The following is a 15,428-nucleotide window of genomic DNA, read 5'->3' as shown; positions in this document are numbered from 1 at the left end:
AAAGAGCCGCGTGAGATCTTTCAAGAAAAACAACACAAAGCCAAAGTGGCGCACTTCCAGACGTCTTCTGCGCCGATGACACTGGCAAAGCAAATTCAGCAATCTGGTGAGTCACCCCCTCCCCCACCCCCCCCCCCCCCAAAAAAAAGTCTGAAAAACTGAAGGTGATCTTGCTAATGTGGAGACGTGAACGTGTTCCAATGTGTCCTCTTCACATGCACACACCCGTTGGTGTGTGGTGTGTGTGTGTGTGTGTTTTGGTATGACACAAATCCTGCGCATCCCGGTGGGCTCCAACACGAATAATCCCGGTGTGAGTACCGAGCAGAAAAGTGGGTCACGTCAACAACAAGAGTCCAGTGAGCGTGGCAATCTGGAAGCTTCCGTCAAAGCTGACACGCACAAGCGCAATGCACACGTCCACATCCAAACATGCTGCAAATGCATCCAATTCTTTCATGTGTCGTACGAGCTACAAAATAAAAAGGGACCAGAAGTGAGCAGAAAAGACTTCCAGATGATCAAAGGTGGAAAGGACGTCAACGAAAATGACGCACTGAAATGAAAAACACGTGCGGAATTCCATTTTTGAGGCCCGCCTGCCTGCCGGAGGTGAGACGAAGCCACATATGTGCACGGCGAAACTGGCAAGATGCAAGCAAGGCCCAAGTTGCAGCGGGGGGGGGGACCCTATATTACAACGTGAGTAGGAATAAGACTTTTTTGGGGGGGGTGATATGCAGGACCTCGATAATACACAAAAATTTGAAGTGAGTTTAATTTAGCAAAAAAATGAACAAAATCTTTCACTTGCACTGTTTTATTGTTAGCAGTTTTGTGCCGTCCTTGAATGTTATTTTTTTAATGCAAGACAGCCCTTTGCACTTGTGGCTCTTATAAACATGCCTTCGGAAAATTGTTTTAGCACAAATGACATATTAAGAGCACACATTTTGTCCATATTTAAGATCATATTCGGAAGGAAGTGCATGGTGATATGTGCCCCCCCCCTTAGCACTGATGAATAATGGCGGCCCCCTCCTTCATATTTGATCCAAATATGACGGTACAGTTTTCTCGTTTATTTTTAAAAAGCTGCAACTAACGATGATTTTAAAATAGCTATTCTCAGTCAGATTTCTTTTTAAATGTCCATCACTTTATTCACAAAAGCAGGCCATTATTTCAAATTGACAGTGCATGAATTGATGACAATTCCGTGACATCCGTTAGAAAATATGTTGATCCTTGTTTTAGTTGGAATAAACACGGAGATAATAAAAGTCTCTTTTCGTGGCGGATGACAAAAATCAGAGAATATTTGCAGTTGCATCTTGTGCTATGACATCAATAAAAAAGTCCCTAAAGGATGATTGAAAAATCTAAAGAGTTGCCGATGAATTGTTGCAACACAAATGACTTGAATCCATTGTGAAAAGAATCCTTATTTGCAGCCGTAGTTGAAGCAACCTGTAATTGACGTGATTTTTTTTTTTATTCGATTATTCCAAAAACATTTCATAGCTGCAGCCATTGTCTTGTCAAATAATTGTACAAACGAGAAAGTTGATGTGACGTGAATCGAGCTGAGATGTCGTCGTCGTCGTGTTTGCAAACATGCAATGAACACACTCATGAAAAGTTAATTCCAAAAATCCCTCAGCGTGACTTTCCTATGTTACAAAGTAGAAACGAGCGCCTCACAGACAAGTGCGGCCTAAGCTAGAGATGCGCGTTTTGTTTGTTTGTTTTTTTCAAATGTAGTGAGCGCGGCTTCTATTCAGCTGGTACTTAATAGTCCAGGAATGACGGCAAGTCTGACTGGAGTGGAGTCATGTGACCGTCGTCCCTCCACAACCTGTAGGCGTCTACAGCTTGGCCTTGGCGGGCTGCAGCTGAAGGTTCTGGAGCTTCATGGCCAGGCCCATGTTGCCGGTGATCTTCAGCTTGCCCTGGAAAAAGGCCTGCGTGCAAAAAAAAAACAAACTTTAACAGCTCAACAGGAGAAATTCATCTGTTTCGGCAATGCTGTGAACACCCGCTATATTGCGCGAGAGCATTTGCACCCCCACAGAATTTTTGGGAGGTAGACAGATAACGAGACAGCTATCCGGTATCATGTACGGATACCGTCTGAGGGTTGATCTTTCCGGTCATCAAGGCGAGCAGGTCAGAGTCTGACATGGCGATGGTGCAGTCCGCTTTCTTGTCTGGCACACAAACAAACATTCATTGATTGCATTTGTTTTCACATTTCAAGTCAAAAGGCCATATCAGCAAGTCGGCGATGGCTTGCCGTCGTCACCTGTGTCGTTGTGCACGCATCCGCTGCCATTCTTGACGTCCACAAACCACGTCGCCTCCTTACCGCCCGGACCGTCCTTCACCTTGAAGGCAAACACGCCGCCGATCTTCTTCACAAATGCCTCACCTTCCTGCTCAAACATCATGTACACATCACGCTCTGTAACGACCTTTGACCTTCACGACCCTCGTTCTCACCTGCTGCAGCTTCTTGTTGATCTCCTGGAACACAGCGTGAGCCTTGAAGCCCTCCAGGCCGTCACTGGCGCTGCTCCATAGGGCCACGATCCTTCACATAACTATTGTTAACTTTGTGCCACAAAAACAAAATACATCGACTAGAACGACAAATCAGGGACTAATGCGCATGCGCATGCAACACGGAGGTCTTGCTCATCAGTTCCTACGTGTCATGTCAAACAATAAAACTTGAAACTTTGCTTTAAACAACTGATTGCAAACAAGTTGGGTCCTGACAACTTTCCTAACACCTGAGATCAATTAATGCTACCGCCCTGTATGTAGCAAGTGTGATAACACAAAGGTGAACTCGGTGAATAACTCATCCGAGTCATTTGTAACGTTGGTGTTCGTACCTTTCAGGCATTTTGTCAAAGAAGAAGGACGTAACACCAGAGTCCCTGCAGGTGTCAGCGAACTTTGCTGCTCCAGTGTTTGCAAACTGCACTTCCGGGTTGTCTCCGCTGTCTCCAGACTCGATCAGTCGACGTCGGAGTAAGGTCCCGGTCAGCGTAAAACTTTTCAACAATTAGAAACGTTCTGGCCTAATATAGTCGTTTTAACGTATGCACATAACGAGACAATAACGTCCTGCACTGGAATCATGACGTCTTGCATCCATTTGTTGTTGAAATGATCGGAACTCAATCGACTACAAATCCACAGAATGGATCAACACAGTAGAAATTAAACATATGGCTGATAAAGTATTATTTCATGAATTTTATCTAATTAGTGTCAACTTGTGACCTTCGTTTTTAGCTCAGAAAGGCGTTACAATCGTGCGCAAAGACACTAGAGATGGCAACACTGCTACCTGCTGGCCAAAAGGTGGCACTGCGGTGACGACATGTTGAACTTGTGCTCATCTGTGCTTTATGGGCCTCAGGTGTACCCTATTTGGCTTGGCTAACACGAATAAAGTCTAACTTTGGTTATTTATACGTAATACAAGTCTAAAATGTGAGGATTCTAAGTTGACCGTTTGCGTGGGCGTGGTCTTCGGAGCGTGACATGTGTGCGTTAAGTCACGTGATGTGAATGGACGCTTTTACTTCCTGTAGCTAATTCACATCGTCTTTTCAATCCCAACGCGCTAAAACAATAATATCTTCAAATATATATAGAATTCGAGTGTCACCGTGTCTAGAGTGAGACTCGTGCGTGTGTAAAGGTTTTGCAACAAGCTTAAAAAGGCAACGAATAGAAACCGTTTGTGTGCTTGCTCGTGTGCTACGGAAGCCGGTTGCTACGACAGCTAGCCGTGGTTGCTAAAGAATTAGCTTCAGGCGACAGCTGTCGTGGTCCTGTGAGCCTCTTCGTCCACTAAAGTATTTTTGTGTGTGGTTTTCGTCCTTCACGTCATGGCCAAAGTGCTCTCCGTGGATACTTTGCGGAAACACGCCGGTTTGGTCCACTCGAGATGTTTATGCTGGGCGTTGAGCAAGCGAAAGTACGGCGGCAAAGACCAGACTTCTTCCTCAGAGTATTTGCATAGAAGCCTTGTGCCCACCATGCACTACCAGAAGAGTTTGCCAAGGTAAGAGCGTCCCTTTAATTCTCCACAAGGTGACACGTTTAAATGTTCTCGTTGAATGCGGGTGAAAGTGCACTGTGGAAATCACCCGTTGGCCTTTAGAGGGCGACATTTTGCTTCTCCTCGACACCATGTCACATTTTAAAAACACAAGTTGTACCGTCTTTGTGTCCTACGATTGGCTTGCGTGCGTATTGTCGCTGGTCACAATTTTTTGTCTCAATCAGTGGTTCCCATGTCCGGTCCTTGAGAGCCCCTATCCAGATTGTTTGAGATGTCTCCCTCCTCCAACATATCTGTTTTGAATGATCACCATGCCTTTAAGGCTTCTTGCGGCTGATTATTTGAATCAGGTGTGCCGGAGGAGGGAAACATCTAAAACAGACAAAGAAGGGGCTCTCAAGGTAGCAGACTTGGTCCAACAACTTGTCTATATGTTACCTTGATCATCAACTTTCTGTTGCCTGGTCCAGGTTGCCGGTTCCAAAGCTGGATGACACCATCCGGAGGTACTTAGCTGCTCAACAGCCTCTCCTGGACGACCAACAATTCAGGTGAGATCGAAATCTCCCCAAAACGGAAAAGGACATTAATATCACTTCTACTGTTTGGTAAAAGTTGCTTTATTTTCCTTTAGAACCACAGAGAAGGTGGCTCAGGACTTCCTGGCTGGTGAAGGAAAAAGGCTTCAAGAGGAATTGCTGGCTCAGGACAAACAAAACAAGCACACCAGCTATATCTCAGGTGATGCTCAATTGACACACGATTGAGAGTTAAGCAATCAACTCCCGCGATTGAAAAGTGTTGTCGTGACCAAGCCCTGGCGCAAAAAAAAAAATGCTGTTGATTGTATGAAAAGTGTTATATAAATCAAATTTGATTGAATTTTTATTGATTTCATCCATTCATCCATTATCTGTGCCGCTGGCGCTCACAAGGGTGGCGAGCATGCTGGAGCCGATCCCGTCTATCTTCGGGCAGGGTACACGCTCAACTGGTTGCCAGCCAATCGGAAATGTTTTTTATCCGATTCGCCATTCAATTGTGGCCCCTCCCCCTCGCATGCGTCTTCCAGGCCCGTGGTTCGACATGTACCTGTCGGCGCGCGATCCAGTGGTGCTGAACTTCAACCCGTTCATGTCGCTGAACGACGACCCCAAGAGCGAGTACAACCAGCAGCTGGTGCGCGCCAGCAACATGGTGTGCTCGGCCGTGCGCTTCATGAAGACGCTGCGCGCCGGACTGCTGGAGCCCGAGGTCTTCCACCTGGACCCGGCCCGCAGCGACACGGATGCCTTCAAGAAGCTGATCCGCTGGGTGCCCTCCTCGCTGGCCTGGTACGGCGCCTACATGGTCAACGCGTACCCGCTGGACATGTCGCAGTACTTCCGCCTTTTCAACTCCACACGCGTGCCGCAGCCGGGCCAAGACCGCCTCGTCACCGACACCACAGGGCGCCACCTGCTGGTCATGAGGAAGGGCAACATGTTCGTCTTTGATGTGCTGGACGGCAACGGCAACATGCTGCCGCCGGCACGGATACGCGACAACTTGGGGTACGCGCACTCGTCAAAGTACTTTGATGGGTAGTTGTGGATGTGTGCGCATTTGTGGCTTTGTTTGCGCGTGAACTTCTTTTTCCTTGGCAACGAGCATCCACCTTCCAAGACCGACGCGTCTGCCCGTTCTCCAAAATGTTTTCCTTTTGTGTCCGTTTTTCATTTAGCTGCATCCTCTCCGACGCGACGCCGGCGCCTGACTTCCCGCTGGGGGCGCTGACGGCGGAGAACCGCGACGTGTGGGCGGGGCTGCGGGACAAGCTGGTCGCCGCTGGCAACGGCGAGCACCTCAAGCTGGTGGACAACGCCCTCTTCTGCCTGTGCTTGGACGACGTGGCGCTCAGCGACAGCGTGCAAGCGTCGCACAACATGCTGCACGGCGACGGCATCAACCGATGGTAACCGCACGAGTACGCTCTTGCGCCACGCTCGGAGAACTGACTTATGAGTAACTTTTCTCCCACTGGTGCGTTTCAAAAATATGGAATAAATCCACAAACAGATTTAAGATTTTGCACACTCATAAGACAATTCAGCGCACGAGCAGAAGGACAAGAGCACACTAGTAGAAATAAAATTCAGGTATTTTCTATTTATTTTATGATTTATATTTCTGTGTACTAGTAAAATAAATGCTTAAAGATAGCCGGCCCATTTTTTTACAAACAAGCCCGGTTTCAATATTTTTGGGATCAGGAAACTGACATTAGTTTTCACTTTCTTTCTTTTTTTCCATTTTGAAGAAATTCAAGTGACGACTTAAAAAATGCCTACTTTTCATGAGGAATATGGCCACGCCCCCCTCCGCTCTCTCCATGTTTCGCTCGAGTCATTAAAGGGACACATTACAAACTATAAAAGTGATCACAAAATAAAGATCCATGCCTCCCTGCTGCCTCTTGAGAGTCGACAAAACGTGAGCTTTGCTAAATCTCTGAAAAATAACCAGTTGGGATTCGTGTGCGCATTCTTGCTCTTGTCCGCTTCGGCCCGTGACGTGAAAAATGGATCGGCACGATATTTTGGATTTTGCGGCGGTGCTCACTTTTTGTGTGTAGGTTTGACAAGTCGTTCAGCATCATCGTGGCCCAAGACGGCCACGCCGCCATCAACTTCGAGCACTCGTGGGGCGACGGCGTGGCCGTGCTCCGCTTCTTCAACGAAATCTACAAGGACACCACCAACAAGCCGCTCGTGCATCCCGCCTCCGCTACCGCTGCCCACTCGGCGTCTGACGTGCGTCGGCTGAGCTTCGAACTGGATGAGGAGCTGCGCGACGGCATCAAGAAGGCCAAAGCTGGATTTGACGCCGCCGTGTCTCAGCTCGCCATCGACACCATGCAGTTCACAGGTGACGGACACGAGAGCCACTTTTGACCTGAAGTGAGACGTTACTTGACCACTGAGACAATTCCGTGACGCGTAGAATCGCCAACATTTTTTTCCGCTGCTCTGTGGCATCTCGGCAAACGAGGAGGACAACGTCATGTTCCTTTTGCGGTAGAACTGTGCACGAGTTGATAACGATGCTGCTGGCGGCGTGATGAAAGTTAAGTCATGCCTGTTTTCCATACAGCGACTGGGTCATTTATTTGATTCGATCGTGTACTAATAATTATCAACGAAAACCATTGTGATGCAATTAAATGCTCCAGTTGCTTTATTTCAAGTCGTTAAAATGGATATGCTGCAAGTGCGGCGAATAAACGGGACAAAGAGTATACGCGGTACGAGCAAGATGGGCTGCAATGACACAAGTGTTCCCTTAGGTGGCGGTAAGGAGCATCTGAAGAAGTCCAAGCTGAGCCCCGACGCGGTGGTGCAACTGGCCTTCCAGATGGCCTTCCTGCGGCAGTACGGCAAGACGGTGGCCACGTACGAGTCGTGCAGCACCGCCGCCTTCAGGCACGGCCGCACCGAAACCATTCGGCCCGCCAGCGCCTTCACCAAGCGCTGCGCGCAGGCCTTCGTCGACGACGCCGCCCGACACTCTGCCGACCGACTGCTGGAAATGATGCGGCAGTGCTCCGCCTATCACGGGCAGCTCACCAAGGAGGCCGCCATGGGTGAGGACGCCCCCTGCTGGACTTGGCAAATTCAACTCGCATGCCGCTGGTTCGCCGGCACCTCGTGCTTGGTGGAGTGGGTTCGCGCGTCTCAATGATCCTCGGAGTTGAAGTTGTCTGGGGCTTTAGGCCAGACAAAACACGGCTCAAAGCACCCATGTGCCGTGGAAGAATCTTGGAAAATGTTTTCCTTCACCCGGCGACAGGCCACCAGCCAAACCCGCAGATGGCGCTCCATGGCGAGCGCCTGGTGGCCCGTGGGCCCAAAAAAGAGATGCTCGATGCCCGTCGCCGGTAAGAGATGTTGTCTATCGGGAGGACGAGTCCAATCGGGCCTTTTTGGCTTGTGCGACTTCGGAGGCAGCTGATGTGTGAATTGGAAAATCGTTTTTGATTGGAAAGATGCAAGTGAGTGCGTTTAATCGAACCGAATCGTTCCACTTTGAAATTGAACCGTTCATGAATTGTTTCGCGACTCATCGAATCGTCTTTTGTGGAGAGAGGCACACCGCAGGGATGGACGGACTCCGTCGGTTCTCTTTCAATGGCCCGACCTTGACTCCGTTTGTTTTTCAGGTCAGGGTTTCGACCGGCACCTGTTTGCCCTGCGCTGCCTGTCGGCGTCGGCCGGGCGTCCGCCGCACGACCTTTACGCCGACCCGGCCTACGCCGCCATCAACCACAACATCCTGTCCACCAGCACGCTGTCCAGCCCGGCCGTGCGCTTGGGCGGCTTTGCGCCCGTGGTGCCCGACGGCCTGGGCGTGGGCTACGGCATCCACGACGACTGGATCGGCTGTAACGTCAGCAGCTACCCGGATCGCGACGTCTCGCAATTCCTGCGATGTGTGCGGCGATCCCTCGAGGACATCTTTGCCGTCCTGGACGGGAAGGCGCTCGCGTGACCACGTCAGCCCGTCCGCCTCGTCGTGCTCGCGAACATCATCCGGTAATTGGTAATCATGTGATCATTTCGAGTCATGTAATGGTGAGGTGGTGGTCACGTCGTCATGGTTACTGGCAACTAATCTTGCTACAGAATGTGTGTGAATAAAATGTATTCATTTATAAAAGACTCACAAGCAAAAAAAAATAAAAAATCAAGTGAAAATGCTCTCTATTATCGAGGACGATTACGACCACCGTGAAAAGAAAAATGACCCAAAATTGCTGATTGAAATTACACCAAAAATTAAGATGTTAAAGTTACATTAAAAAAAGTCCTACAATTAAATGTTGTTGGCTGCGTAAAGTCGAGCAAAGTTGCCAAAGCACTGCGCTACTCGTCATCTTGTATTCTCAAAGCTTTATTTAAAACGTAGACAAAAATAAGCAAATGTACAAATGCGTGGCAACCACCGAAGAAGAACAACGTCGGCATCTAGATTGGCTTGATCTTGAAGTGAAGTCCGATCAGACTGAACACCAAACACTTGAGGTCCTGCACCAGGTAATAAAACACACGTAGACCTTCAGGATCCCTAAACGGAGGAAAAAAACAAAAGCATAAAACGGTCACATTTGAAATTATCTGACGGGCGGCGCCTTCTTCTCCTCACTTTGACTGGTTGACGTCGATCAAAGAGCCGATTTTTGACGTCGTGAAGGAAATGTGCTCGTCGCCGATCACAATTTCCAGCTCCTGCAAAAATGAAACAAAAAAGTCCAGCATAAAAAAAAGCCTTTCAGCATTTAACGAGCGATCCAGCGATTAGTAGGACAGATTTGGCATACGAGTGGAACGATGACATTACGAGTGAAGCCCAACTGTGCACGAGTTGACAAGTGTGCACGTCTTGCCGCTTGTGAGCAAATCGCCAAGACTAAAATACTCTCGGATCTTTTACAGTAACTAAGCACTCTTTTAATAACTGGCCAATCTGTCAATTTAGTTTTTTCAATGAATTGGAGAAAAATCATTTTATTTCCGTATTTTATTTCTAAACAGGATATTCTTTCCAAATAATTAAAAAAATGATGCCGCTACAGTTTCAATCCCGAAGATGATAAAATGACACAATGTGTGTCATTGTTTTTAAAAGACAAAGCAGACATTTTCAAGTCTTATTTAAAAAAAATAATAAACACACACACCAAGATTGTCTGCATTTATGGTTGACAGCAGACGGAGAATATTTTTTGTTGAGAGGCCGACATAGCAAGGATTGGGAGCATTTGAATTTCAACAAGGTCTCGACAATTTGCAAAACAGCTGTTGATGAATTTGATAATTGATTAGTTGCGGATTCAGGGTTGCACCTCCAATGTTAAATCTAAAATAAAAAGTAAAACCAAATATTTACAACAACGGATAAATAACGCAAGAAATTTACAATTGTGGTCTAAGGCGTAGTCGTGCTCGATGCTCGCACACGTCGATTTGAAGAGGCATTCTGCAATGGACCGTGGCGGACCTTAAACTGCAGAGGAAGGAATTGGACTAAATGCTCAGCACCCACAAAAATCTCATCAAAAGCAGCCCACCTGTCTTCCGACTCGGTCGGGAGGCGGCCACAGCGCGTCGTCCTCTTTGGTGATCTCGCTGTCGTCGATGATCCTCTTGAGCTCCTCCATGACGCTCTTGTGGACGTATGCCTGACAAGGGGCCACAAAAACAACAATTGGTATTGGCACCAAGTTGCTTCTGCATTAAAACCCGAGCATACCCACTCCAAAAAGTCCTGTAACTTGCTACTGGTACACCTTGCAACATTATCTCCCTTTAATAAATAGCAAATGAGTATAATTACCTCCTTTCGGATCATGACGTCATTCTTGTAGTTGCTGTTATTGGCGTAGCGGAGTTTACCTGAACAAAAAAGCGAGAAGAAATTTTGAGCAACAATTAATAGATTAGCCGTCAAAATAGATCATTGTTTATATCTCAACTTGTCCAAATCTTGGGAGTTTCAGCCCCTTAACAGTAAAAACGGATCAATTTCTGTAGTTGATTATCTTGGCGTTTAATCTAAGTAGGACATTTGCAAATATATGCGTTTACTTTGGAAAACAATGTTCAACATTTTTGCCGATTTTCTAACTGATGTCACAAAAAAAAAGGAATTGAATCATTATCAGTTTACATTATTGCATTTTCTGCATGGCCTATTTGAAATGACACCCTGGTGGAAATAAAAAAAAAAATCAATCCAAGTAAGACGTCAGTTAATTGTGAAAAAAATGGCAGAGAATGAATTTCTATTTTTTGTTGTGAAGTCCACGTGTTTTTGTTCCGAAAGCATATAACTAATAATTTCAGTGAAACGTTACTTATGGGAATATTTCGGATTTGCCGTTTTTTCCGATTTAAACATTTTATCCTCTTGGTTGAATAATCAAACCATAAATATATTAGTACCAAAAAAGGGTCTGATTTAGCATTTGAACGTTATAAAAAGAAGACGGCGAACAAATAAATGAATGGTTGCTTTTGAGCGTCCTCTTCTCGCATCCCTTCCGCAAGCACAAGACCACATGGCGATTCCACAATTTCGTTTCAAGCTCCAAAAGCTGCACACTTACACGCATTTCACGTAATTTCAAGGCAAAGGTCGAAAACTAAAACCACGAGACACAGAAAGACAATTCGGAGCATTTACCGCACATTTCCACCGGCTGAGGCCTAGCCTAGCTTAGCCTAGCTTAGCCTAGCCTAGCCAAAGCCATCTGGATGGAAGCTGGCAATTCTGCTTACCATCAGGTCTGAATTCAAACTCCAGGAACTCGTGTCCAAATTTCCCTTTGTGTCCAACATAGTACCTCAAGTAAAAGTCGCTCGTCGACATGATCCCCGGGTAAAATGTTCTTTTTCTTTTTTTGTTTTACTTTTTTCTTTTAGGAAAAGTCGCGCCGTCACAAGCTAGCGAGCGATCGCTGTTTCGAACGTCATCTGCGCATGCGTACAGATTTGTAAACTCCGCGTTGTCTGGCAGGCAGCGCCGAGCAGCAACGTGACGCCATATACTGTTCTTCGAATATAATTGCTACGATAATTATACAAACTATTTAAATATGAATCAACATTTATTTAAAAAAATAAAACTCAGACGTCTGCAAAGAGGGACGGAAAATATTCTGCCTCAAGAAGAAAATGACGGAATAATTTTGTGATTTCGTCGCGTAGGACTTACGTCATCACCAAGTGCCTGGAAGATCCTCACGAACGCGTGTTTTGTGTAGGGTGGTTTGAAATTTCCCTCATGGCGAATTCTTTCTCTCAGGAGCTCGAAGAGCTCCTCAACCCGCTCCCAAAGTTCGCCGATCCAGAAGACGACCATGACGAGGCCACCAAAGCCCGGGTTAGCGACATCTTCGCCGGAGACGACAACGACGAGGCTGCAGCGGACGACGAGGTTGGCGTCGGTTCCCTGCGGCGTAGAAACGCGATCATACTGGCCGAGAGCGATGGAAGGTACCTGGGGAAGGCAGTCAGCAGACAACAGCTCTTCTCTATGGACATGGAACAGGATCAAGATGACGATCAAGATGACGATCAAGGTGATCTAATAGCGCTCGCCAACCTTTTTGAATCTGAGAGCCACTTCTTTGCAACTAATTAATGTGAAGTGCTTCCGAAGTTACAAATGTACTCAAATGACCTTTATCAATTCATTATTGAAACCAATTTATGTGAAGACATTGATCTTGTTAACAATTGCTCAGCAGGTCCGGTGCAGTTTAGGCTGACCCACAACTTAATGTTCACAGTTTTGGTGAGGATAGTATCTGCAGTCGACCAAAGCAGACAGTCAAAAGTTTACAAGTGTGCACGCACATGACAAATGTTATGGTCAATGTCACAAACCTTCACAAAGACATTTATTAACAATTCTAATGGTTGCAAATAGTTTTTCCTGCCAAAAGGAATTATGAATATCTAAAAAAAAAAACTATTCAAAATGTTTGCAAAAAGTAAAAGAACTCTGATCCCCCCCCAAAAAAAACAATCCCTATGTGCACGGACACCTTGATGTAACATTCTCCTGATTTATACCTCTGAATTTGCACTTTATCCAAGATGACGAAGACGAGGAGGACGAGGATGGCAGTGTTGAAGAACTAGAGGAAGATGATGACGTAGAAGAGACAGATGAGGATGAAGAGGAGGTGGATCCAGACATCTCACTTCCACCCGGCGTGGACCTCCACAAGCTGACGGATGGCATGGATGACCCCGGCGAGAGCGAGGACGATGGCAGCCATGATGGTGACGCGGAGGAGGACGAAGACGAGGAGGGCGCCATCTCCACGTTCTCCAAAGCGAAGGTGGACGAGGAGGTGGAGAAGGGTCAGGCGGTTCAGAACCAGCTGGCGGTGTGGGAGCGGCTCCTTGAGGCCCGCATCAAGATGCAGAAAGCGCTGGCTGGCGCCAACCGGCTGCCACAGCCGCACATCCTCCCACACTTCCGCACCAGGGGCGGCGCACCGCTGGCGGGCGCCATGAAGAACGCGCGCAAGGCCTTGAAGGCTCTTCAGAGGTCCCTGCTGGACCTTCATGATCAGCTCATCCAGCAGAGCTCCACACAGGTCCTAGCGGACCTTGATAAGGAAGAAGACGATGAAGGTAATTCATATGATACTTTTCTGCTCAAGGAATTGTGACTACGTTGAATTAAATTAAGCTTGAGCAATGCGGTGGATTGCTGAATAGTGAACACCACTTTTGTACACGAGTCATCAAGTTTCATGACATGCTAGTTGGTCTTTCATCAAGACCTTTTTGCGCTTGGCCTCAATTTGCATCAGGAAGGCAAAACTTGACAGCGAGTTAACAGCCGTCCGACACTCAGCTCGCGTCACTCGCCAGCCCAAGCCGGTGGACTAAGATAATATCGGCACGGTCTGCACCTCGCATGAATCTTTTTGTAATTATTTTTCTATGTAATTCGTTGAATAATCGATGAAAAAAAAATATATAATAGTCCCAACCCACATCGGAAGTTCTTCTAGGGGGAGAATGAAGAAGATAAGACTGTCGGCTGGGTCAGAAAGCTTGACATTGCATCATTAATATAATAAACCTGCTCGCTACTTTGCAGATTTTTGTCTATCATTGAGTTTCTGAAACTTAACTCCGTGCAATGAACCCGTGACTACTTCCGTCGCTTTCTTTATTCTTGTCTTTGTGTCTATCTTTGAAGAGCGGAGAGCGTCCAAGCGCAAATTGGAAATGTCCGACTACCCTGAGATGGCGTCCAAGCGCTTTGCCGCCTTCCAGCCATATCGCGACGCCACGCTGCAGAAGTGGCACGACAAAACGCGTCTGAGCTCAGGCAAGAGCGGCGGCGGCAACTTCGGAGCGTTCGACCGCAACATCGTGACCCAAGTGGAGCAGATCGTGATGGACAAGGAGCGGCTGGTGCGGCGCACGCAGACGCGGCGCTCAGAGTACCGCGTTCTCGGAACGAGCGACGAGCAGGAGCACCACCGCGTTAAGGAGGAGAAGCAAAATCAGGATCATTTGGACTGGCCGGGTAGGTTTTTGTCGAACCATCTTTTTCTTGATTATATGCCGCCGACAAAACATTGACAATATGACCGCTAAAGAGGATCAAAGAAATGTTGGCTCGTAACGCACGTAACAAAAAGACAAATTGAAGCAAGAAAAAGAAAGTACCTCAAACGAGTCAAGATGACGTTAACATGTTGCGGATTCCACAGCGCCCCCCGGAGGGAAGCCGCAGAACGACGCGGACGAGGACGTCTTCGACGACGACGACTTTTACCATCAGCTGCTGCGCGAGCTCATTGAGCGCAAGACGGGCGGCGCCGACGCCAACCAGCAAGTGGCGGCGGGTCGCCAGTGGCTGCAGATCCAGAAACTGCGCAGCAAGATCAAGAAGAAGGTGGACACCAAGGCCAGCAAAGGTCGCAAGGTCAGGTTTGATGTGCACACCAAGCTGCTCAACTTCATGGCACCCGTCGTCCACAACAACGACGCCCTGGCGCACGACGCCTGCACCGAACTCTACAGGGGTCTCTTTGGACTCCGCCCACCTGCGTTGTCGCCAGCCGCCAGTGATGTCGACGCCCACTGACATTTATGGCAATCGATGACTCATTTTCATACATCAAATGCAATGTGTGTGACCTTCGACCTTTTGGACATATTTATATGTACTCTAGTGTGTGCTACCTTACCATATAGTACTTTGCTCTACTTTTGTGTTCATCACTTTTATATTGTACGATACAGTTTAGCTTGCGCTCATTCATCAGGCAATGTTCTTGGTTGAATTTGGGATCTCCTGAAAAGATTTTATGATAAGATTCTATGTTGTACTATACTGTGTTGTGCTATTATGTAACATACTGCCATACTGTATACATACTGAATATACATACATAGATACAGAATATATTTGACCACACAATATCATATCAAGTTTTTCATGTGAGGAAAGTAAAGGGTCGTAGTCATGACGCCGTTTACGGCCTTCAAAACGGAGGTGCTGATTAGCCGAAGAGGCCATCTATGTACCTGGAATCCATTGATACTCCTCGTGGCACCCTAAACCTTTACTCGGCAAACTGAATGTGAGCTTATGCACTATTGAATTTTTAGTGCGGTGCCCTTTTTTTTGAGGAATTAAAATCGCGTTTTAAAGTCTTAAATTCTTTTTCAAATTTATTGGGATAGAGTTCATAACAAAAGAAATCTGATCGAAAAATTTAGATTCATATGAAACAATAAATAAACAATTTATGTATTTCCAATTGTAT

At 46.9% G+C, this 15,428-nt stretch overlaps 4 protein-coding genes across 4 annotated transcripts; 2 read left to right on the top strand and 2 right to left on the bottom strand.

Moving 5' to 3' along the window:
- Positions 1-1,137: 1,137 nt before the first annotated feature.
- On the bottom strand, positions 1,138-3,489 carry scp2b (sterol carrier protein 2b). Its single transcript, XM_088313718.1, has 5 exons — positions 2,901-3,489; positions 2,503-2,593; positions 2,306-2,435; positions 2,131-2,210; positions 1,138-1,964 (listed from the first exon to the last, which is right to left on the bottom strand). Exons 1-5 carry the CDS (start codon positions 2,909-2,911, stop codon positions 1,869-1,871), a joined length of 408 nt encoding a protein of 135 aa, XP_088169844.1. The 5' UTR covers positions 2,912-3,489; the 3' UTR covers positions 1,138-1,868.
- On the top strand, positions 3,473-10,452 carry cpt2 (carnitine palmitoyltransferase 2). The gene is made up of 8 exons (XM_088313712.1): positions 3,473-4,084; positions 4,555-4,635; positions 4,719-4,825; positions 5,157-5,637; positions 5,808-6,038; positions 6,699-6,991; positions 7,410-7,706; positions 8,283-10,452. Exons 1-8 carry the CDS (start codon positions 3,909-3,911, stop codon positions 8,609-8,611), a joined length of 1,995 nt encoding a protein of 664 aa, XP_088169838.1. The 5' UTR covers positions 3,473-3,908; the 3' UTR covers positions 8,612-10,452.
- Positions 8,998-11,762, bottom strand: magoh (mago homolog, exon junction complex subunit). Its single transcript, XM_088313717.1, has 5 exons — positions 11,401-11,762; positions 10,457-10,515; positions 10,191-10,301; positions 9,266-9,348; positions 8,998-9,187 (listed from the first exon to the last, which is right to left on the bottom strand). The coding sequence occupies exons 1-5, from the start codon at positions 11,489-11,491 to the stop codon at positions 9,088-9,090; spliced, it is 444 nt and encodes a 147-aa protein (XP_088169843.1). The 5' UTR covers positions 11,492-11,762; the 3' UTR covers positions 8,998-9,087.
- aatf (apoptosis antagonizing transcription factor) lies at positions 11,436-15,422 on the top strand. Its single transcript, XM_088313713.1, has 4 exons — positions 11,436-12,203; positions 12,724-13,269; positions 13,847-14,179; positions 14,367-15,422. Exons 1-4 carry the CDS (start codon positions 11,906-11,908, stop codon positions 14,741-14,743), a joined length of 1,554 nt encoding a protein of 517 aa, XP_088169839.1. The 5' UTR covers positions 11,436-11,905; the 3' UTR covers positions 14,744-15,422.
- Positions 15,423-15,428: the final 6 nt, after the last annotated feature.

Source organism: Idiotropiscis lumnitzeri, chromosome 13 (assembly GCF_059441095.1).
Source record: "Idiotropiscis lumnitzeri isolate Australia: NSW breed Sydney's pygmy pipehorse chromosome 13, RoL_Ilum_1.0, whole genome shotgun sequence".
In the NCBI taxonomy this organism is placed as follows: Eukaryota; Metazoa; Chordata; class Actinopteri; order Syngnathiformes; family Syngnathidae; genus Idiotropiscis; species Idiotropiscis lumnitzeri.
Note: the sequence above shows the minus strand (reverse complement) of the source record. Positions and strands in the feature narration are given on the sequence as shown.

Coding starts and splice junctions, on each gene's coding strand:
- scp2b (XM_088313718.1), bottom strand. Junction 2,436..2,502: donor TCAACAAGAAGCTGCAGCAG/GTGAGAACGAGG, acceptor ATGTTTGAGCAG/GAAGGTGAGGCATTTGTGAA. Junction 1,965..2,130: donor GAAAGATCAACCCTCAGACG/GTATCCGTACAT, acceptor TTTTGCACGCAG/GCCTTTTTCCAGGGCAAGCT.
- cpt2 (XM_088313712.1), top strand. CDS start 3,909: ATGGCCAAAGTGCTCTCCGTGGATACTTTGCGGAAACACGCCGGTTTG. Junction 6,039..6,698: donor GGCGACGGCATCAACCGATG/GTAACCGCACGA, acceptor TTTTGTGTGTAG/GTTTGACAAGTCGTTCAGCA. Junction 6,992..7,409: donor CGACACCATGCAGTTCACAG/GTGACGGACACG, acceptor GTGTTCCCTTAG/GTGGCGGTAAGGAGCATCTG.
- magoh (XM_088313717.1), bottom strand. CDS start 11,491: ATGTCGACGAGCGACTTTTACTTGAGGTACTATGTTGGACACAAAGGG. Junction 10,302..10,456: donor ACGTCATGATCCGAAAGGAG/GTAATTATACTC, acceptor GCCCCTTGTCAG/GCATACGTCCACAAGAGCGT. Junction 9,349..10,190: donor CCGACCGAGTCGGAAGACAG/GTGGGCTGCTTT, acceptor TCATTTTTGCAG/GAGCTGGAAATTGTGATCGG.
- aatf (XM_088313713.1), top strand. CDS start 11,906: ATGGCGAATTCTTTCTCTCAGGAGCTCGAAGAGCTCCTCAACCCGCTC. Junction 12,204..12,723: donor CGATCAAGATGACGATCAAG/GTGATCTAATAG, acceptor ACTTTATCCAAG/ATGACGAAGACGAGGAGGAC. Junction 14,180..14,366: donor GGATCATTTGGACTGGCCGG/GTAGGTTTTTGT, acceptor CGGATTCCACAG/CGCCCCCCGGAGGGAAGCCG.